General features: G+C 29.6%; 1 protein-coding gene across 1 annotated transcript in view; it reads right to left on the bottom strand.

The window, feature by feature from the left end:
• Positions 1-825: 825 nt before the first annotated feature.
• Positions 826-24,524, bottom strand: part of LOC123299733 (RNA-binding protein MEX3B) — a 119,699-nt gene continuing 96,000 nt past the window's right edge. The window contains exon 2 of the mRNA XM_044882057.1: positions 826-2,051. Within this exon, the coding sequence (XP_044737992.1) occupies positions 988-2,051 (1,064 nt within the window). The 3' untranslated portion in view covers positions 826-987. The remainder of the gene's footprint in view (positions 2,052-24,524) is intronic.

The following is a 24,524-nucleotide window of genomic DNA, read 5'->3' as shown; positions in this document are numbered from 1 at the left end:
TATATTTTTTTTTTTGCATTTTCATAGTTTTTTATTTTTAAATATTTTTTTTTCACATTTAATAATAATATTAAGAAAATAAAAATTGAAAAACAATTTATTAAAAAAATATTCGTGACAAAAAAACAGAAATTAAAAAATTGCTTTAAACTCTTTTTGTTTTTTTTTTGTTTTTTGTATAGCGTCATGTCTTTTTTGCAATTTGATTTTTTTTCAAAATAAATTTGAGATTTTTTATATAATAAACGTCTTTAAAAATAAATTATTAAAAAAAATAAAACAAAATTCTTAAATATTTTTTTTTTTAATCTTAAGTCTTTAAATTTTTCTCTGACTTTTTTTTTCTATATAATAATAAATTTTTCACATTTATAAAGATAAAAAAATTTTCCAGCAGATAATTTTTTATCTTTATGGTTAGCGAGTCAAAAATAAAAAAAATTTAGTATTTTTCCCTCCATTAATTAAAAAAAAAAATCTTTTATTAAAATATTTTTTTTTATTTAACGGAAGAAAAAATTGTATAAAATAAAGAAAAACCAACTTTCATTAATTTTTCTTTAGTTTTATTTATTTTTTTATAAATATTAATAACATATTTTATATATATTAAAAAATAATAAACGTAAATTGAATATTACTGTTCGTTGTATTTATATTAATATTTGATTTAAAAAAATATGTAACACGCATGCGTTTGTCATCATAATAAATCTACTACGCATGCGTATTACATGTCTATATTGAATGCAAATAAAAGTAAAACAAAAAATATTGGAGATCTAATAATATGTAGTATAAATAATATATAAAAAAAAATTAGAACACATTTTTTTATAAATTTTGGGCGCCTTGTCTTTTTTTTAGGAGATTTTTCAAAAACAAAAATATCATATGAATTGTTGACGTCATGATTAAGAACGTACAACAACGTAAGTAGAGAGTAAAAGAATGAGCACCCTTAATAAAAATAAGTAGTGTGTGTATTTAAGATATGATACGAATTGCTTGCACAACAGGTAAACTGCATGCTGGGCAAACAGGATCAGCACCTTCGCATACACGATTTGCACAATCCAAACAATATAAATTATGTCCGCATGGGACTAGGGCAGCTGTTACCTCTTTATCTGAACATACTAAGCATTCACGTTTTGCTGATCCCAATAATGAGTCAGTTGGACTCACTGATGTAGCTGGGGATGGTCGTGATGTTAGGGTCACACCGGGAAATGACCAGATTGAGCTGGTTGTTGTTGAACTTTCGAAGCTTGGTGATTCACCTAAACCTTCATCGCGTTCTGAATTCCATATGGAGACTAAGTCATTGATACGATTACCAGGTCGTCCAGAGCTACTTGAGCTGCTTGAACACGAACCTGAACTAGAAAAAGCACCTGAAGATCCAGTTGATGAGCTCATTGTCGATCCAAATGTGTCTGTTTGGGTTTGTTGTGATGATTCCAAGTATCCAAATAATGAACCCAAGCCAGATTTATATAAAGATGCCAACAATTCTGGTGCATCTGAGATTCCTGTGGGATCATTTAACAAAGATCCTAAACCCCCAACACCAGATCCGTTAATTGTTGCGCCATTACCAGTACGCATAGCAATATGTGCTTCAATTTCACGTCGTGCAGTTTCAACACTTTCTGGTAAACCAGTCACTTCGAATACTGGTTCCTTATCACGGCTTGGTGTGACAATATATGTGTGGGTTTGGTGTTGGATACGTTTGATTGTGGCACCTTTTGGTCCAACTACTAAGCCAACAACACGATATGGTACACGTACTTGAATTGTAATGTGGCCAGGAATGTTAGCTGGTGGTCCTGGGGGTGTGCTTGTGCCGGATGTTAAACCGGATGCTAAATTACTTTTACGTGATGCACGGATCTGTGAAAAGTGTTCAGCTGCTGATAATATTTCACGTTTTGCTTTTGCAACATCCTCTTTGCGTCCGGTCACTACAAATACTGGCTCTTCACCACGTACTGGCGTTTTAATGTATGTATTGGTCTTTGCACGTAATGCTTTTATTTTGCAACCTGTAACAAGAGAAAAATTTAAATTAGATTTGTCTTACAGATATTCATTAACCTTCGTGTCTATGTATATATGTGAGTTGTTTTACAATAATTATAAAAATTATGATTTATTTAATTGTAAAAAAATATATCGATTAAGTGTATGCACTTTTATAGAATAAAGGGTATCGTACTTCAATCACGATGAGTGAGTCCAAACGAATCTCTTAGGGAAGAAAGGAAATAATAAGGATAAAATAATAATGTTAATGTAATTATTCCTAGCCTCTGCATAATTTTTTTCTTAAAATAGAATGTCAGGATTCTGTAAGCTTAGCTTTTTACATTCCTAGAGGTTTTAGTTTCTTTCGTTTATAAGGACATCACTCTCATTATCTATAATTTTGATTTTAAGCCAGTGATTATCAAATTTGGGAACTTGTGAAAATTTAGCCAATAATGTGTAAGTCATAAGACCAATTGCACTTCTATGCTACATCCGAGCAAAGAATATTTTAGTAATTTAACTAGCTTGATGCATGTCCTCCAGGAAATTGTATAAATCGAGATAGATCTTATGAAATTGGTTTTCACATCTTGATAAGAACAGGATAAGTGAAAAAATTATTTAATGTTTTAGGTTCGAGGGCTTGATTAGTAGTGCTGTTGTTCACTCGTAGGCCATGGGGTATGCGGAAGTAAGTGCTAAAAAACCTATGCACTCCTCTTAAACTTTCGGTTTGATAGAATTCAAGCTTCCAGCAAAACTCATTAGTCTCGATGTCTATATCCACCATGTTTTCTAGCACAATCCTGCAAGACATGCAAGACTTTTAGATGTGGCAAGAGCGAGGAGTGTTAACGACCACTATTTGTTCCTCGGAAAAAGTTTTACTTGTGAATAAAAATCTTCGAAAAGCATTCTATACTCCAACGAGCATTCTATCAAAATTCAATTTGATTTTTCGATACCCTCACTTATGCCTCTACTTTGCAAAATAGATTTTGGCTGTAAGTGTTGTTAGAGACATTTGAAGGGTTTATTTGTTTAACCAGAAAAATACGGAATCCTAAAGGAAGAGAAGTAAAAAGAAAAACAACGTTAAAAAACTATAATAGTTACGTGGTTCGTTTAATATCCAATGATATCGATAGAGGACATCGTACACACAGTCATATACATACATAGATAGCACAATGTTGCTGACTTGAGTTCACCTTGGTAAGGGACTTTCAACCAATAAATAAATGTTGGATTATATGTTTTGTTGTGTATCTATTTAGTAGCCATGGGTAGACCAAGATATGTTTTGTTGCGTTCCTTTTGCTTGCGTTGCTCAGCAATCAAACTCCGCTAGCCAAAGCTAAAGAAAAGACGAAGAAGACGCGATACAAAATAGTTACCGTATATACTCACACAAAAGAGTAACAAACTTGTAAGAATTGAATAAAGTAGCAAATATAACTAAGACTTGGACTCTCTGACTGAGTATAAATAGTCAGTAATGCGTGTGAATAACTCACGGTTCACGGCTCACAACTTACTTACATAGGTATTAGGTACGTACGTATATGCTAGTGAACGAAGCAAATATCGCAGCGGCACATGGTACAGACAGACATTACAGGTGAATTGTTTTAATAACATTTGTGTGTAGTGTTGTTGATCATTATTGTTTGAGATGGATCACTGATCATTATTAACACTTAACTGGTCACTAGATCATCACCATCCCATATGATAGATTATAATTATGATGGTATGGATCGGAGCAAGATACACAAAGTCATCGTGTGATTTATCGTTTTTTTATAAATTCTATATTGAAATCGATAAAATATCGTTTTAAGTATAGAATATAAACACCAATCGTCATTGAAAATGAACTTAGAGGAGGAGTGCATTGATCAATTGAATTATCGGAATTATGTTTTTAAGACCTAGCGAAACTTGTCTTTTAGGAAAACGAAACTTATTTCTTACGAAAACAAGTCGTAAAATAGATTTTCCCTAGAAAATCGAATAAAGAATTATAGATATCTTGAATGCAGTAAAATGAAATCTTAAAACATTTCGTGTAAGTTAAGTAGATTGAAATAATATAGAAACTCTGCAACGTGATATACAAGGTGCTTTTTTAACTTGATATATGTGTGAAACTCGAAAAATAAGTTTAATCGAGGAAAATGTTGTAAACCAAAAATATTAATTTCAAAAGCATGCGGTTATTGAATGAAATCTAGGTTTTCTGGTTCAATTAAAACCTTTCTCTAATTCATAACTGGCAAACATTAGACGAATACTTTAAATTAGAAAGTAGTAATTGATAGCTTTTTGCGCTTTTCATAATTCAATTTGAATAAAAATGGTTTTTATAGAAAAACAAACCACTTTTAGTGGAAATTTTTTTTTCGAAAAGTGTCTAGCTTCCGCAGAAGACATACCAAAAAATAATTTTTGGGTATAAGTTTCAGTTCTTTTTGTTAAGTTTTTGCCTGAACTAACAAAGAGAATGATTTTTTTTCAAAATTTCCTTGATCAATTTTGCACTATATAAATGCGTATTTCGGCTACCATCTAGTCATAATCAGTAAAAATTAGCTTTGGATTCTCCTCAGTAGCATAAAAAAACTTGAGATGAGACAAAGAAATAAGAGAGATCGATTGCAATTACTTGTCATACTTTTGTAAGAATGAGCAGGTTTTCAATTTATTAACACATTTAAAGATTTGCATAAAAAAAGGCTTTAGTAGGAATTCCACTATATCGGTCATGTGAAAAGACTGTACTCCTGTCGAGCAACAACGAAAATTTTCCATGAAAAGATAAAAAGTCGACGAATGTATGTTAAGGTATATCCAGGAAAAGGTCGCTGGATGATGTAAACTATAGAGGATGATTTGAATGTAGTAAGAGTCAGAAGATGGTGGACGAGCACAGGAGGATCATGACGAATGGAGAATTTTATCCTTGAGAAGGCCAGGATCTTGCATGGACTGTAGGGTCAAAGAGTTAGAAATTGATTGATATTTTTTGAAATTGCTTGTCATTATCAAATAAAGAACTAGATACATTATGACATTGCTACTTAAAGAATTTTTTCTAATTCCATAAAGCGTGACCTACGTTAACAATTCAGTCTCACCACAAAAATGATAAACTTAATTTTCAACGACTTATACAACAAATAATTAACCCCACATTCAACGCGTAAAGTAAGTAAAGTGTAATCTTCAATGAGTTTACAAGCCGTAAGTATTAAATTTTCTCATAATATTAAATTAAATACAATTTAATCATAAAAAAATATATAAAAACCGAATATACACGAGTTAATAATAATATGTACTTCTTTCTTTCTTTTTTTTTTCAGTTTTGTTTGTGTTGTCTTCTTGTATTGCTGGTTCATACAAAGAAGTTTAAGTTCGTTGTTGTTTATTTATTTTATAATGAAAGAGAAATGTATGTTTGTTATTATGTTGGCCTTGAAATTTCCCTTTCTCCCTTTTTAACCACACACATACACATACACGTAACTGGCATCATTATAGAATTGCCTTGAATATTCGATTTATAATGTGCAATTCTGTACTATCGCAAAAGCAAGAAATATATCTTTTAAGAGGCAGAATTATGGAATGTAAATATTTTACTAATTTTTCGTCTATCTCTCATTTTCCATGTTAAAAAACGGTATAATAATAGGCCAGGTAAACGATTTAAATGCATAAGATAATTTAAAAGAAACAAGTGAAAACAAACAATTGACTGAGTTAATTGTTGAAGAATCCTGTATAGAAAGTGTTGAATATCAATGCTTGTATTATTTTTTATAAATTAGAAGAGTTTAAAAACCCAACACAAATATGGTGCCCTTTCGACCGCCATTCATTTGGTTTTCGAAAGTATTTAATATAATTTTTTTCGTTTTTCGAGAATGTTTCACAAGACCAGTAGTTGAAGATACCTACAAATGATCAACTCTCTATTTTTCATATTTTTGGAGAAAACGGACATCAAAGTTTTGTCCTAATTTTAGTCCTCACGGGAAAACACAGTGATGTTTACAAATAAATGTTTCAAACAAAAGTTGTTGATTTTTTATGAGAAAAATTTTTACATTTAAACTTTTGTTTTATCTGTAATGGTTTATAAAATGGGTTCTTCTGCCTTCAGACCCAAGATCCAGTTGACTTATGTTTCTCATTTACGAACTCTTTTTACGTTACATTACGATCACACACGGACTACGATAGACGGGCAATCGGTAAAGGACTAATTAAGCGATTTTATGAGCACTATAGAAAAATTTTATTTGTAGCATCAATATTTCAAAGCGTTCCATACTTGTGACTACTAAACTTAGTACACTTTGATATATATTTCATATATACAGGGTATAAAAAGTTGTACGCAAGAATACTGGGAAGAATACAAATGCTAATTTTGTATTTATTGAAAACTAAAATAACAGAAATGCATCATCCAACGATTATTTGTTATTCGGCCAACACTACCAAGTTGGTAGATTGTTTTAACCAATAATTTAATAGTATCAATTGTATTTCACGTGCCAACTTTAGCGCGTTCCTAGACTGAAATATTAGTTGTCAAATTAACTTACTAAACAGTTAACGGATTCAAACACTTTAAATTCAAAATAGTGGCGTACAACTTCCATTTTAAATTCAAAGTGAAGCGCCTAGGAAGTGATTAGTAATACCTAGCAAGACCAAAACCAAGACTATTTTTGACTACACTTAATCTTACAAGCCGTGTTTGATCTTGCCAATGTGTTAGAGCAAGACTTAAGAGAAAAAGTTCAAGTACGCAAGGCAGAGACAGTTAATTGTGGAAGGGCAAAATCTGGTTGTTATTGAGTAGCCCCTTTATATTTTTTGTATAAAATTACCAGGCAAACTTTTATTTTTCAAATAAAGTAAGAGGTATCGTTAATTGTTCAACGAGTTTTTCGTCTTTTATATATATTAATAATATAACCCAACTAACTCTCTTAAAAGAAGTCAGTCATTGTCAATAGCAAGAATAAAGCAGCACCAACAAGGTACCACATATTTCTCTTGTATAACCAAACCAGTGTGCTTTATATGTGTATTGGGTATGTGGATCTTTTATTTTTGCTTTTTTTTTTCGTTTCGTGAGATGTAAAAATAAGAGAGGAATGTATACGTATACCATACAAGGTGGATCGACACAGGTAAATGATATAATATTGGCGAAGAATTGTTGCAAGATAATGGTCCAAGATCATCTTTAGGTTAATATGTCTCTGTCATTTTTGAATTAAATGGTAAGAGTATAAAACATGTTTTGGGCAAAATATTATAAAAAAAGAACATAAGATAAATAATTTCGTGTCAATTTCGCTGTAACTAAAGGTTACTTGGTTATTAAGAATTTGTTTTAGGTGTGAGGCGCATTTAGACTTTTATGCTACTCATCTTCAGCCACTACTTCGTACTAAGAATAGCAAAAGATCTGGACTCCAACAGATTTTAGATCAATTATATCGTCAAAGAATGATTTATCCAAATGAATGAGCATTCTTGTATAAATAGTTTTGTGGTGACAGAGAAGAATATCATTATTTCCCTCCAACCGCTCCGTTGTGGCAAATCTAACAAGAGTCGTGGTGTCAGCGGCATAGAACCAAATGGCGAGAAAAATATTGCCTATATAGGTCCCTTCAAGGGAAAGTTTACATAAGTATCGTTTAGCGTGATTGTCTCCCCACCAGTGCCTTTATTGATGGGTGCTATGCTGTCTGTAGAAGCTCTTCAAAGCTCTTAATAATGCTTTTGTCTGATGAGCTTTATACCATTTTGGGAAAGTTTGTTAGCTCTACTATAGGGGATAATCCTGATATCGAGCCATATTAGCCATATTACCTATAAAAATGTAAAACTAGATTTGATACCACGGTAAAATTTAAAAATGAAATTTAAATTGATTAAAAAACGAAGAAGTTATAATCAATCAAAGATTGCATATAAAGGTTGCCTCCTTTAGCAAAACAAAGTTTTATATGTAATCCCTATGGCGATACAGACGTATAACGTCACTAGTGGGTATCTTCTTCTTTGCTTAATTAGGAATTTTAAACGTTCATATCTTGCATACTAGTAAAGATTTTCTTCTACACTTCACTTTTCTGCACATCCAGTGAGAATTCTTCACCTTGGATGATAACAAAAGTAGTCCGATTCCCTATTTCTCCAGAATGTCATAGTATTTTCACTACTGGCTCAGTTTAATCTACTCTGCCTGTACAAATATGCCAATTTTTATTAAGAGAAAAAGATTGATTTCAATTAGATTGCTTGACCATTAGAACTATGAAAATATGAATAGAACGGAACTAACTGTTCTTAATGTTTTATCTAAGGTAGAATGTATTCCAGAAGATTTTCATTGATAAAACTTTCAAAAATTCCATGATATGCTAAAGGAATATCCTTTATAATTGCTAGCCTTGAATTATATTTTTCAAATTGAGTAGAAATAGCACTCAATTTTTAAAAAGATCAACAATGTTTTGTTTGACCCAAAATAATATACAAACAAAAATCCCTTCTTTATACTTAGAAGGTCACTAAAAAACACTTCAGTCATTTTGGACATGCATTATCAAACTCTTTTGAATATTTTTCTGACAGACATAAATTGTATATTGAAAAAAAAAATAAAGCATTTTTATACAAAAGATCTGATTTTGCGTATTATTTTTTGATTGAATGAATTTTTATAATATTCAGAAAAAGATTTTTTATTCATAAAAAATACTTGTTTTTTTTGGGATCAAATAATCGAATTCAGGATATGAGAAGATGAAAAGGTTCGTATATGTGTCTAGACGAATAAGTTTGTATTTTACATATCAATTTAAACTTGTTCCCGTTGTGTGAATTTTTGAAAAAATATAAACATAGGAAATACATTTTGTGAAAATAAAAATTTATTAAGGTAGAAGTCGAATACAAACTTTTGAATAAAATAATCCAATGACATATTCATAAAGTATTTATGCGTTTGAATACGAAATAGTCATTTTGAATCGCTCGTTTGGTCGTTGAAAGCGTTGCGTTGTGAATAACGCGCGCATTGGAAAGTATGTAACGTTGCTTAAATGATGATGAACCTTGTATTTAATTTGTCGTCTAGAAATGTTATTTTCTTTCCATTTAGATGTAAATTAATCGTTGTAGATTGTTCTCTAGTAAGAAACAAATCATGTAAGTAAATAGAATAATTATTTATTTCGTGATATAAGAATTTATGAGTGACAGTCAAATTAACTTTTTCTTGAATTGAAAAAGGCATCTGCTCACCAATTAAGGCTCAAGAAAGAGAAAATAAAATTCACTATATTTTATACTAAAAAGTTCCCAACAAGCTGATATTTTTATTGATAAAGGATGTACGAGCGCCAGGATAATTTTGGATAAAAGGCTTGATTTTGTTTTACATGACGTTTAAATCAATCTTGAAAATTTTAGGGGGTGGGGAGAGTTGCTCGATTATAAATGACTTCAAAAGTGAGCATATTTAACATTGGTCCTATGGGAAAACGGTAGATGAATGATATGTTTTCATAGATTTCCCCAAAACTAGACGGTAGAAGTTAAAACAAAACTATTTAAATTAAAGTTAAAACCTTAATAAATTATTGACAACAAAAAAAAAAACTTGTTGTGCCGGACTAATTAAGGATATATGAGCACGATAGTGGCGACACGAATTTAAAAAAATATATTTTATCAATTTTGATGGTGAACTATGTTTTTTAACTATAACTAATTTCAACCCTAAATCTAAAATTGTCTTGGCAAATCAAAAATTACTTTGGAAAATCTAAAATTATCTGCACTACCTTAACAACATTAGAAGCAGAAGTTTCCTAAAAATAGTGTTATTAGAATAGAAGTGTGTTAACGTTTGAACAACAGTGATCGGACTATTAACATTCTAGTCTTTCGCAATTCTAGTCTTCCCAATAAGATAACTTTCGATAATATTCTCGAATCAATTCATGAATAGATAAATGACAAAATATTTACGTTTTTAGTGACTATTTGCTGCTAGTTGTCTTAATTTAGATACAACAACTGAAGAAAAAAAAAAACAATTTTTTTGTGTGTGTATGCGGTATGACCTCTCTCATAGTTGAAATATATGTATGTGTGTAACTTAAAAAAGCACTCACTGCTGCACATATAACAATAATTATGTCTAGGCAGCATAAAGTACTGACATACCAAATGCTTACTGTATATTATTATGCTCTAAACTAATGCTTTACCAAAGAGGTTGTCAAACTTTTTGAAATTACCGCTCCCCGGTTTTGTCTGTACCAGGTGATTTAAGGTTAGTAAAAGAAATTGTCACTTTCACATGATTGAAGAGTTGTCGTAATTTTGAATAAACCAGTAAATAGGAGCCACAAAGGATTATACTTCTAAATATTCTGATCAGATATGAACTAACAAAGGTCAGTAATATGGGTATTCATCAATGATATACTTCGCAAGTAGAATAATTAAAACAAGTGAAAACAAACAATTGATTGAGTTAATTCTTGAAATATCATGTATAGACAGTGAAAATAGTGAATTACGCTAAATTCACATTTTTTGGCTAGTTTCTATGGAAAATTATGTATTAATATAGTGAAAGCAAGTTGGGAGACAAACCATTTATAATTCTGCATGTTGTTTTATCATTTCTCCGTGTGGTGGAGTTACTAAACCGATGTGTTGACGTCACTGGCGTTTGAATTTATAGTTTAGAAAAATTATTTTCAACTGTAAAATTACATGGAAAACCATAATTTTGTTAAAAAATTTTTCTTTGTAATTTGTAGTTTCTTTGCAGCTTTTAAAATAAAACAAAATTAAAAAACATGCAAGTTTTCTATTCGATCTTATCGTGGGAATTACCAAACAAAAAGTAAACTGTCTTTAGGGGGAGCAGCTGCCTCACCCTTCCCCATGCCCTCGATGACGTTCTTAGGTTTGCATTTGACTTTCGATTATCTATAAATAATGTTAAACTATTTTTAAGTTACAACGTCTTAGATATAAACAGTTTGAAAACCACTGGTTTATAATAAATTTGTACATATAATTTTGTGTGATCCCGTATTTTAACACAAAAATAGATCATCTTAGCGATGTTTGAGTATGTATGTATACGTATGTTTTGTTCTGTCGTTTAAAGATTATAACGAGATGTAACTGCGTGCGACATTACACTAATACATGCAATCTCATCTCGTTGGATCATCCCATCCGTCTGTCCGTCGTTGTCGGTCGTTTAACGAAAGTATTTTAAAAAGTAAAAAACAAAAACAGTAATTCATGATGCGATTTAAAATTCATATACATGTGTACATCGAATACACTTTCATTATTTTAATTCGCTTTGTGTACACTTAATATTTAGATTATCCGGATTATTTGGTTACCAGTCATCCTGCTACAGAGATACACTTTCATTTTAACTCGCTTTGTGTACAACTAATATTAAGATTATCCAGATTTAGGTACCAGTCACTCCCGTAGAAGACGAATCCGTAACAAGCAACCGCTTCGCTGCAGTCACCTGTGATTCTCCAAACACGCGATTGCACGTGAAATTTAAAATTATGATACAACTCATACCGATGATTGTATTTTAAAAGGATTTGATTTGAACCAAATAATACAAAAAAAAATTCCCTATTCTTTCATTTTAATAGGCAAATCGAGTTCTACGGTAGTCAAGATTACCCGACTTATTTTGATAGCAAGCTAGAAGAGTAATTGAGCAATTGATCCATTAGCAGGATAAGGGTCATTATTTATTTCAATGGGTCAAATGATTTACAGAATTAAAGGCTTTGTCATACTTCAAATCAGTATAAATGTAAAATTTCTCGGAAAGATAGGTGATGAACTAGCTCAGAAAGCTTAATTGGATTATTTAACTTACGAGAAATCCAAGTTTTGACTGCCAATTACACCAAATACGGATTCTATGAGCTTTTTTTTATAGGGAACATCCTATCCGCAGATATGAAAGTTGTTGAAAATTTAAGAAATATTTGTTGTTCAAGAGAAAGACAAAAGTGTCGATAAGCTCAAAAGCTCACATACGTTGGTTATGTATATTATGGTTGGTTATGTTTTACTAAACTTCCAGGTAAAAGACCTCGAAAACTAAAAACTTTTATGCTTTATGGCAATTTATTATATTCTTCAAAAACTTAATTTACCAAAATTTCGAAAAATTTACTTTAAAAACTTGAAATATCTTTTCAAGTATTCGAAGTTTATGTTAAAATTGAAATGAACCAAAGAAAATTCGAAATAACAAAAGAAAATTATCAAGTACACACTTAATCATAAATCTTCATACTAAATATAAAAAAAATTTAGTAACCTTGACCACGACATATTTATAAAAATACACTTCAAAGTTTGTCGCCACTTCAAATTTCAATGAACAAGGAAATGATTAAAAAAAATATATAATTAATTGATTTATTATTATCCATATCATATAATTAATTAAACACAATTTTATGACTCTAAAAACTGAAAATGAAAGTGAAATGAAAAACTTTTATGACAATGTGTTAGTAACCTGATGGTGTTGTATGTGTGTGCGGTTTTTTTTCTGAATAGACACAACGACCTCGGCTAAGCACACATCATAAAAGTGAATCATATTTTATAGTTATCAAAAAATTTATAAAAAATTTTTATGAACTAAAAAAATAAAAAAGTTTTATTTTGAAAACAAAGTTTTAAACTGCAATTTTAATAAATTTTTTAATACATTTCATATTGTTTTGCGTATTTATTTAGTTAAAACAATGGTGGGTTCTTTGTACGCTTACAAACCAGTAAAAAATGGATTTAGAGAAAATTGGGTGAGTCTAAAAATAGAAAACTTTTGATACAAGGAAGCACAAAAGTAGCACAGCACAACTATAGTCCTAAATCGAAAAATTTCAAAAATTCTAAAAGATTTCAATGGACTTTAAACCCGATCTTGATCCGTATTCGGGTAGCTTAAACCCCAAAATTACAAAACATACTACCAGCACCCGATACTCGTAAGGAATTCTTTTATCATTATTTTTGGATACAAGCCATAAACGATGCGTACATTTTTATATTAAATTAAAAGTATGTGTCCTTGTTAATCGTTATTGCTGACTAATTTAAATGACAATTGGTCGCTATAACCGATATATGAGTTGATAAGGTTCAAAATAAAAAATAAATTTAATAAGATTCATCATAGTGTTATGTTGTTTTGTTTCACTGAACAAGTCAAAACAAGCAATTGACTGAGTTAATTCTTGAAACACCCTGTATAGAAAATGTTAAATGTCAGTGATTGCATTATTTTTAATAAATTAGAAAAGTTTAAAAAACCAACACAATTACAGCGGCCTTAAGACGGTCGAAAATTTTCTAGAATTGTTTCATTTTTCAAGAAATTTTACACTAGTTCAAGCTACCTGCAAATTTTGAACTCCCTATCTTTTATAGTTGAAGTGGCTTAATTTTTATATAGGTGAAAATGGAAACTAATTTTGCTCCCTCACGGAAAACAATGGATGTTTACGAAAAAAATTTTCAAGCAAAAGTTGTTTAAGTTATAAGGAACATATTTTACATTTAAATTTTTGTCTCTAATGGTTTACGAGACGGATCTCATTCAAACGATCTATGTTGCTTATTTTCGAACTTATACTCATTTTTCACGCCCTGCTCACAGACGGACAGACAGACGCACGAACAATCGAAAATGGACAGCTTAGGTGATTTTATGAGCACCAATATCAAAATTTTGTTGTAGTTTCAATATTTTTAAGCGTTAAAAACTTGGGACTAAAATTAGTATACCTTCGTATATATTCATTTTATACAGGGTATAAAAAGTAAACTCATGTCACAAAAGTGCATTTGTAAATGATATAACCGATATATCGAGTCATATAATTCCAAGGAATATTGGTCTCAATCGATATGTCATTATAACCGAGAATATAAGAATTCGTTTGTGACTAACCGGTTTTTAGTGTAATTTAAATACTTGAAAATGAAAATCATCAAAATCAATTTCCTACCATGTTATTTTCTTGCACCAAGATCATATTCCTTTCAACTAAACTTTTTTAACAGTGTATTATTTGTATGTCCACTAAATTGTGAGTTTTAAGCAGCAGTGAACGGACATTTTTAAAGTTTTAGATATTATTTATAATTTAGTGTTATTTCCGTGTATATATTTTATAATTGTAAGTTCTTTTCTTATATTATATATATAGATTATTACTAGCTTACAAACACATACGATAAACGTAAACAAATATTTACACTAAGAAATAAAATTTAAAGAAAAAAAATCTTTTAAATCTAAATACTTAAAAACAAACATTATAAATGGTTTCTCATCTAATATCTCATCTTAAAAATATAAAAATATTTTATTTACGATTAGAAAAAAGAAAATATTTCTTTTAAGCGGATATCTTAAAGATTAATTGTTTTAATTTAGAACGTGTTTTTAATTCTACTTTAAAGTTTGGACTACATACTAGATAGGTTTTGTTTGTTCTCTTTGAGCCACTCTCGGAAAAATTTTTTAAAAGGAAATGTAGACTATAACAAAGATAGAAATCGAGGCAGTAGTCTTTGTTTTTAAAGTTGAAATTTCCCAGCTTTGAAGCCTCGTGTCTTTTTCATCACAATGTAACAACCACATGGAGAAACCCCTATAAAAAACCCCTATAATATCTTGAAGTTGCCAATATAACAGTCCTATGCAGACTGAAATCTTAAAAAGATAGTGGTCTTTGAAATAACTATTACTCAAAATAGTGAGTTATTTATAACCCGCGAATCAAAAAAGGGGTGTTAAAGGTTGGGCGGCTATGTGCGTGTGTCTGCCTGTCTGTCTGGACAGTGTTCTTAGTTATGTTTTAAGGGCGAATTTAGGGTTCTGTTCCCGAAACAACAAAAAATAAGCGATGATACTCAAAATCGGTTCAGCTTGGAAAGGCTCTAACGAAAAAGGTTATTTAATGGAGAGTGTTCTTAGTGATATGTTTCAAGTGTTAGTTTAGGGTTCCAAATCCGAAAAATGTGTCGGAGATTTTTAATTTTTATGTAGATTTCACTATTTATGTCGTTCATTCATACATTAGAATAGTATTGTTATAAATTACTATGGCTTTTTTATATACATCTACTTATTCAGAGCCTATTGGAAGCCTGTTTAATCCTGTTATTGGAGTTCTATTTTAAGCCACCATGGCAAAATAATTTTCCTAATATCCTTCCTTATTTTACTCCCTGCCACAAATATATTAATTTTCCTTACGATCATTGGTAGGAAAAGGGCTATCATTATTCAAAATTGTGGATCAGACCAGTGATTAGTTAAAATGAAGTAATGAGGAGCGTACTAGCAATTTGTAGTTTTTACTAAAACATTAAAAGTTCAATAACATCGAATTCTGATTCAATTTCATCGAATAAACTCATTTCGAAAGGTTTTTCACCTTACACCATGCGCAATACCGGAAGGTTAATTACGTTGTAAAAGGACAATAAATTTTTCCTAATCATCAATCATTATATTTATTTTTTTAATTTCTAAATAAAACAGTACATTAATATACGAGGTGAAGAGAAATGTGGGAAATTCTAATACTATTAGAATAGTAATTATTTTCTATGTATAGAAATAATATTGTTAGAAAGATTTATTGATTACAACATCATTAATAATTAGTTATTTATAATCGAATTTCTAGATTTTCTATATAGTCAACGAACGTGGGGTATATTATAACATTTATTTACAGTCTTATATTATCTGAGTGGAATTTATATTTGATATCATTCGTATTTACGTGATTTGTTAATTTAATAGTGTTTTATTAGAAAATTATACTAATTCGAAAAATACAATGTACCCGCTACCCGGTAGGAACTATGCTCCTTTCGTTATAAATGATGTATTTTTGAAAAACAAGCACAATGAAGGAATGGTAATATAATTGTACTTAATATTTTTTTTTTGTTTTCGTTTATCAAGTTATGCAAATAGATATTTTTTTATTAATTAATTTATTATTATTACATAGCATAGATGTCGTTTTTTCAATTGAAAAAAGTTTTAGTTTCCTAGTTTTTTTTTGTTACGCTTTTTTTGACTTAACCTCCCCAGCGCCAGCGCTTAAACAAATCAGAACAAAAACGTGCGATAAGGAGCATTGTGGCAGATTAATGTATAAAAAATTCGTATTTCAGGAGCTCCGTTAGCTTAGCGAATTCCCTCAGAGATTGAAAAAAAAAAAAACACTTTTTTTTGAAATCGAATATTGCATTTTTAGTTTTCCAAGAATTTTTATTTGGAAAACTTTGCGTCTGGAGAAAAAATCTCAAGAGTATTTTTTTGCTTAAAACTGATCAAAAAATATTTTATTTTGAAAAAATTATTCAAAATTTTGTACTTTTTTATACTGCGATAATTTACTATTTGAAAAGCTCAATTTCATACAATATTTTAAATTAATTATAGAGCTTTTGATTTTAAAAAAAATTATGATGTTTCTTTCCAAAATAGTATCAATACAGTTGTAGAAAATTCTCTCCCCTAGATTGCCTATTCAAGTGATTTTTAACCCATTTAAAGTAGATTTTCGAACATCATTGAAACATTTTTCATATGTATTAACTGAAACTACTGTTTGCAAAAAAAATGAAATGACGATAAAGAAAAAACCACACATAAAAATAATATTCGTGACACATAAAAAAAAGTTTAGATAAACATCATAACGCGCCCTAATTTTTATGATGGCGTGATTTACAAACAAACTACACACAAAGTGCTCGCACATAGCTAACTACATTCGTATACGAAGCTTATACATAAAACAAGTGAAAACAAACAATTAACTGAGTTAATTGTTGAAATACCATGTATAGACAGTGTTGATTACTCTGTCACATTAGACATACATACATGTCACACACATATAAGATATTACCCATATAATACATGCTATACAAATTGCGCATAATTTACGCTCTCGTAAGTAGACAGTGGTGTTTATGAAAAAATGTTTCAAACAAAAGTTGTTTATTTTTTAATAAGGAACATTTTTTTATATTTAAACTTTTGTCCTATCTCTAACTGTTTAAAAGATTGACTTGGCCTATGTTGCTCATTTACGAACTCGCCCTCACTTTTTACGTTCTTAACACGTTATAAAAATTTCAGCTCGATACCTCTTTTCGTTTAGGGTCATCGTGATGAGAGACGGACAGACGACAGACAGACAGCCGGAAATGGACTAATTAGGTGATTTTATGAACACCTTTACCAAAAGTTTGTTCATAACATCAATATTTTTAAGCGTTACAAACTTGGGACTAAACTTAGTATACCTTGGTATATTTCATATACATGGTATAAAAATATGTATGCTAATTACTAAGGTTAATTACACTTATCTTTTTGTTTCTATTAAATTTAGAATATATTTATTTACTGTGACAAAAAAAAATAGAGTAAACGGAAGATTTGACATACAACTACTGACATCTAGATAGTATTTGTATAAAAAAAATAACAAAACATATCCCGAAAAAAACACGTACGTTCGACCTACAAAAAACAAAATATTATACATAAATAAAGCACACATATATACACATATTTTATAGATGTATGTAGGTAAAAAGTTAGAAGAAAACCGAGTTCAATGGCCGAAAACGACGCTTCTGTTATATAAAATCGATAACGACACTAACGATATCTATGGTTTGTATCTTATAACTAAAACTTTGTATACATATATATTTTCTTATTATACAGAATGTGTATCGAAAAAATTTATTTATTATTTGTTTATAAAATATGCAAACAAACACAAGTGAAAATAAACACTTGACTGAGTTAATTGTTAAAATGTCCTGTATAGAAAATGTTGTAAGTCAATGCTTGCAACCAACACATAATTTTATTCCGTTTTTAGAGAATTTTTCACAAAAGCACTAGTTGAAGCTACATACAAATTTTCAACTGCCTATCTTTTATAGATTCGGAGAAAGTTGATACGAAAAGTTTGTCCTAATTTGCGCCCACGTGGGTAAACAGTGATGTTTATGAAAAAATATTTTAAACAAAAGTTGTTTATTTTTTAACAAGGAACCATTTAAACATTAAATTTATGTTTTATCTCTAACGGTTTAAAAGATGGGTCCTACAGACCCAAAGGTTCGTCCTGAACACGTTATAAAAATTTAACTTGATATATCTTTTCGTTTTTTTTAGTTATCATGATGACGGACGAACAACCGGAAATGGACTAATAAGGTATTTTATGAATACCTATAACAAAATTTAACTATACTAAAAATTCGAATCATTATCTACTAATTTATTTTTTCCTATTACTGGCGAGTCAGCCTCCCCTCTAAAGCAAAAATAGTAATTATTTAGACTAGACGAATTTTTCCTTTCAGACTAAACTGATTTCGTATTTTAAAACCTAAAGTGTTGAAGAAACATTAAGAGTATTTTTCAAAAATAACTTTTCATTTTATTTTTCTAGTATAGAAATTAACCAATTCCATAGGTATTACTGTTTGAATTGATTTTGTTAGACATGTTTTTTTTGGCGTAACTCTGCTATGGAACACTCTGTATATTTACTTTTCCTAATTTTACTATAAAACAACACCATAGTAAATACAAAAGTTTTCGTAATTTATTACTGTAAGTAGGTAAAAAATACAGCTAATGATAGCAACCACGAAAATATAAGGATCGAATAACATGATGAGGGGTGTGTTTTGTGTAATAATGAAGGGATATCAATCGTGTTGTAGTATGAACTGCATTGTTTGTGCGAACAAGCAAGTAAGGCAACCGAATAACAAACAAAACATATATATATCTACAAGCAGGTTATATTTATACAAAATGTGAGGTTAAATATAAAATGTTCTATTTTTATTTGTATCAAATAGAGAACGATATATATTATTAAGTCTTTTTCACACGGAAGAAAATTTTAAATGAAAAATATTTTTTGCACTTCCTCTATTTTTTTATTTATTTTTTGTTGGACATTTATACAGGATGTTTTCAAATTAGTATAAAATATTGTATTTAAAAATATGTAAAATTGAAGAGTAATTCAACGACAGATGGCACTTTTAACGTATGATAACCCTAAAATTATTATTACCAATTTAACATCAAACAAATGCATCTTATTATACCATGTAAATGAAATATATCAAGGTATACTAAGTTTAGTCCCAAGTTTGTAACGCTTAAAAATATTGATACTATGAACAAAATTTTGGTATTCGTTGTGTGCGTAGTCATGGTAGGGATAATAAAATCGATGCCAGCGCTTTAAGTGAAAAATTTTGGAGATAAAGTGGGCTGTTATGACTAATTTGCAATTATTTACATGTTAATGATATAGAAACTGTCAAATTAAAATGATGGAAAAACACTAATTAATTAAACTTAATGCATTAAAAATTGTGAAAATAAGAAATCAAATTGTACAAATATTATTTTTCAAATGTTAATTATCGTAATTATTTATTTAAATTTGTGAAACAAGAATATTAAATTTTAAATGTAAGTTTTCAATGCAATCCACACAATTATATATGCATCCATTAATTCTATAATTAAAGTAGTGTATCGTTGTCATGGAAACGAAATTCACGCTCGGAGCGAATAGCTGTTCATGAAATCACCTAATTAGTCCATTTTCGGTTGTCTGTCCGTCTGTCTGTCATCACGATTACTCAAAAACGAAAAGAGATATCAAGCTGAAATATTTTATAGCGTGCTGAGGACGTAAAAAGTGAGGTCCAGTTCGTAAATGAGCACATAGGTCAATTGGGTCTTGGGTCCGTAGGACCCATCTTGTAAACCGTTAGAGATAGTACAAAAGTTTAAATATAAAAAATGTTCTTAAAAATAAACAACTTTTGTTTGAAACATTTTTTCATAAACATCATTATTTACCCGTGAGAGCGCAAATTATGCGCAAATTGTATACTATGTATTCTATGGGATTATCAGTTATATATGTGTGGCATGTATGTATGTGTAATGTGATAGAGTAATCAATACTGTCTATACATGGTATTTCAACAATTAACTCGGTTAATTGTTTGTTTTTACTTGTTTAGAAATATTTTTCGTCGGCTAAAGCAAAGACTGTTTTAATGAAAAGAATGTTTTTAACAGAAAAGTGGATTTTAATAAATCTCTCCACGTATCCGAACAATGCTCGGAAATCCGAATAGGCCGATAATGTTTTGAATCAATGGTTTTTTGTATACATTTTAAAAATATTTTGAAATACACCCTCTATTAATGAAGTTAGTATCAAGTTAGATTTATGGAAAAACAAAATATATTCCAAACACGTGTGAATAAGAGATTAGTAATAAAAGGCAGGAAAATCTAATGTAGAAAATGCATTATATTATCTTGTATCCCATGAGATATATATTCGTTCAACATTTACTATTAAAACTATTTACCATTGAGAAAATTATGCTTGGGCTTATTTCCTCAAATAATTCTCTTGTGATTTTCTGATCGAGAAATATTTAAACAGACGTACAATTCGTATCTAAACTACAGAAGGCACGTTGAAATTAGGGAAAATGGATTAAAGTATACACAATATTTTTGTTAAAACTATATACAGCGTTTATTTAAAAAACTGATTATAAATAAAAGAATACATTGCAAAAATAGCATTAGAATGCATGTATTTAAGCGAGACTGTGCACACACAGTATTAAACACATGTTATTGTGATCATATTAGATGTATATACAAAGAAACAATATCATTTTGAGTGATAGAGAACATAATGGAAAGTGCAGGCGGTAGAAAAGTGTTCCGATAATAGGACGTTTTCGATTATTGCATGTTCCATGTATTGAGATTCTACTGTAATTATTAAAGTCGTTTTGAACATTTCTATCTCAGCTTCTTTATCTTCTTATTTCGAGGGACTTCAAATATAGGATTGAAAAAAATGAAAAAAAATATTACATAATCCTTTTTCCAAAACATCCTATTTTAATGGTCATTATAAATGCAACACATCTCTCTAAGGGGTTGTTAAATTTCCTTATAAAAAAAAAGTACTACCCCAATAAAAAGTTAATGACTTAACCAATAATTTTTATTGTAGAAACGCATGGCCTAATAAATTTTTCGTAATAAAATAAATAAATAAATATGTAAAAATCCCTGGTGTATCGGGGGTTGAATGTACTTTTATTTCCCTTATTCACTGAAAACTAATAATAAAATAATCAATAATACTTATTTATTATTTTATAGTAATAAGTCATTACACCTTCTCGACAAATCGATTGACTGAATGACCAATCTGACATCATATATGGGGTCATTCACGTAGGTATATCGCACATATAGACTCAGTTTGAGCATACACTACAAGCAATACTAGTCAAACATAGTATTATAAATATTCTTATGATATATCTATGTAAATAACAAATAAGAAATGATTTCAACAAAATATTTAAATTCTGTAATCGATAAATTTATTTTATTTAAGGATGTATAAGCATGACAACAATGTTTGATTTAAAGGCTCAAAATTTTGGTATAGGTAGACTTTTACTCAAAGCATATGTGGTCCATGCAAATTTTTAAGAAAAAAATTATTGAAAATGGATAACTACATTAGCCAATGCCAATAAATCAAATCTTAGTTCGCCCCTGCTCTCAGGATTCACCCAAATCTGATGAAATAAACCAATTGTTAATTCTTATGAATAATTTTTCCTGTTATGTAAACCGTGAAAGGTGATGGTTCAAGCCCAGATCGTGGCATATTCATTTATTAAATAAAAGCCTATTGGGAATTCATAACGTCAAGCAGTCAATATGGCTGTCATAAGCAGGCCTAAAAAGCAGCAGTGATGAGCGGCGGAATCACTATTACGTTTATTTGAACAGTTTTGTTGTAAATTACTATGGTTATACCCAACGCCGGATGAAACCTGGTTTAAGCCTATTATCGTAGTTCCATTTTAATCCTGATGACTTTGCCACTAAGAGATTAGTATTCGAATAAGATAAAGCAAAGACGACTGCTAAGTTATTTTCTTGAAAAATCATAACACTGCAGTATGCGGTTTTGGTCTTAGAAAGTACGCTTTTGAGAGTGAGGGTACAGTTTTGAATTTACATCAACATTTTGATTGGAATTGAGTTAACGAAAACTAATCTGGTTTAAAATATCTTAAGATAAATTATCCTGTTATTGATCATTGGAATGAAACTTTCAACTAGACAGACACTTTTTATTGGTGATATTAAGTGAGATTAGTGTACATGATTCTAACGAAATAAAGACCAATATGAACAATTGTGCTTAGTGATAACCTTGTTATTAGATGAAAAAGATATTTCGTGAAAAAGAAATAAGAAAACTTGAACATAAAAAATGAAAATCAATATTAAAAGTTAAATAATATTTTATTTCATATAAATGTGAAACGGGAAGGGAATTTTCCAGTTTATGTGAAATGAAAAAGAGTTGTAAAAATTTATAAACCAGCTATAAAAATTGAAATGTATGCCAGATATTGAGTAGAAAATGGTGAAGATGTTTTGTAAAATTTATTAAATTATCAATCAATAATAATGAAACTCATCTTCGATGAAAACGGTAAAATGGAAGGTGGATCTTGTTGTGTTCTGTTTTGTTTCATATATTGGCTCTTGATCAAATTTAGTAATGTAAAAGAAGAATGGATTAAGGGAGTAATGCTGTGAAAACTGTTTAAAAACAAATAGGATCTCAGGAACCTTGAACATAAGGCTTTCAAGGTTTTCCAGGTTGCTCGACATTCTGATGCCAGGGAATAGCATAGCTATGAGGAACTAATACAAAATAACATGTTAAACTTAGGCTGTTGTCTTCTTACAGTTTTGACAATAATAATTTTACTCGTGGTGAAATAATGTGTAATTTTTATCTCTACTGTACCTACTGCTCAACTGTTTATCATATAACAAATAGTGTACGAATTCTGTTAATATAGTTACTTCTCTTCAACTACAGTACTCTAATAACTATAGTCGTTTCTGTTCAGCTTTAAAATTGATTAACTTTGCTTTATTATATGTCAACAATGAAATGGTTATTAATTCTGGTTTTTTTAAACTCAGAACAAAGACATCAATGTTCAGTTAGTTTTTCTAATATTTCTGACAGTTTTTTTTTCTAGGATTGAAAAAATTATTAAACTATGAACTCCATGTATTAATTCGATCTTTAATTAAGTTTATCTCGAGTTAATCGAGTTCTAACTTTTATGGTAATTGTGTTATAATATCTTTAATAAGTGTACAAAAACTTAGATTTTTCTGACTATATGCGCAAAGAGACAACAAACTTAATTCCTTTGAATCTCAAAAAATGTTAAAGCCCAAAGAAGCTATTAAATCAGGAAGAGTAAATTCGTATTTATATTAAAATTTTCTACCAAAAAACCACTCGAGATATTTAAGTATAGTAAATATATACTTTACCATAAATAGTATGTGTGGTTTTTGGGGTCCTCTCGCGTCGATCCTGTTGAGAATACCATGTCGAAGAGTCGAAATGAGAGTCAAGAGAGAACACGACACTATGTAGCCGTATGTATGAAACGTGAAGCAGAAAAGAGTATTATGTCGACGATGGTGGTACATGTAATAGCTTTAATACAAAGTTCAAGGAAAAACCAATATAATATGTACAAGGGGAGAGAGAAAAACAGCGAATTTACGATATTATTTCAGACAGAGTGAGACCTTCAAAAACACATTTCATACAAAAGGTTCTAAAAAAGCTGTTGGTTTTTGCACATAAAATAATTTTACGTTTTTTTTTTTTTTAAAAAACGATAAATGTAGATAAACTTGGTGACGTATTTTAATTAATATTGGGGAGACACGCACGCTTACAGTTTATTTGAATTGTTTTATCTTCCTTGTGACAAAATTGTTTAAAAGAATTTTAACCGGATTCCTTAAACAGTGTCGATGTAAAAAATTAAATAAATCCATAAAAAGTTTATTATTGAATTCATTTTTTGTTTCAAGAACTAAAATTGCTCAAATTTTCAGATTAATTTATCGAGATCCATTTTTATTCATTTTGGACGTAATAACCAATTTTCTTATTACATACATATTAGTATTAATTTTGTCGCAATTATTATTTCCTGCAATCTGCATAATTGGTTTTTCATCTGGAATGCGAAACGAAATAAAAAAAACGATAATGATTTTATTCCTAAGCAAAGAGATATTGTGATATTTTTGTTACTTAAGTAAAGATTTTTTTCTAATTTAAAAAAAAAAAAAACAAAAAGTAGCTGTATTA

The sequence above is a fragment of the Chrysoperla carnea genome, chromosome 5, assembly GCF_905475395.1.
Source record: "Chrysoperla carnea chromosome 5, inChrCarn1.1, whole genome shotgun sequence".
Lineage (NCBI taxonomy): Eukaryota > Metazoa > Arthropoda > Insecta > Neuroptera > Chrysopidae > Chrysoperla > Chrysoperla carnea.
Note: the sequence above shows the minus strand (reverse complement) of the source record. Positions and strands in the feature narration are given on the sequence as shown.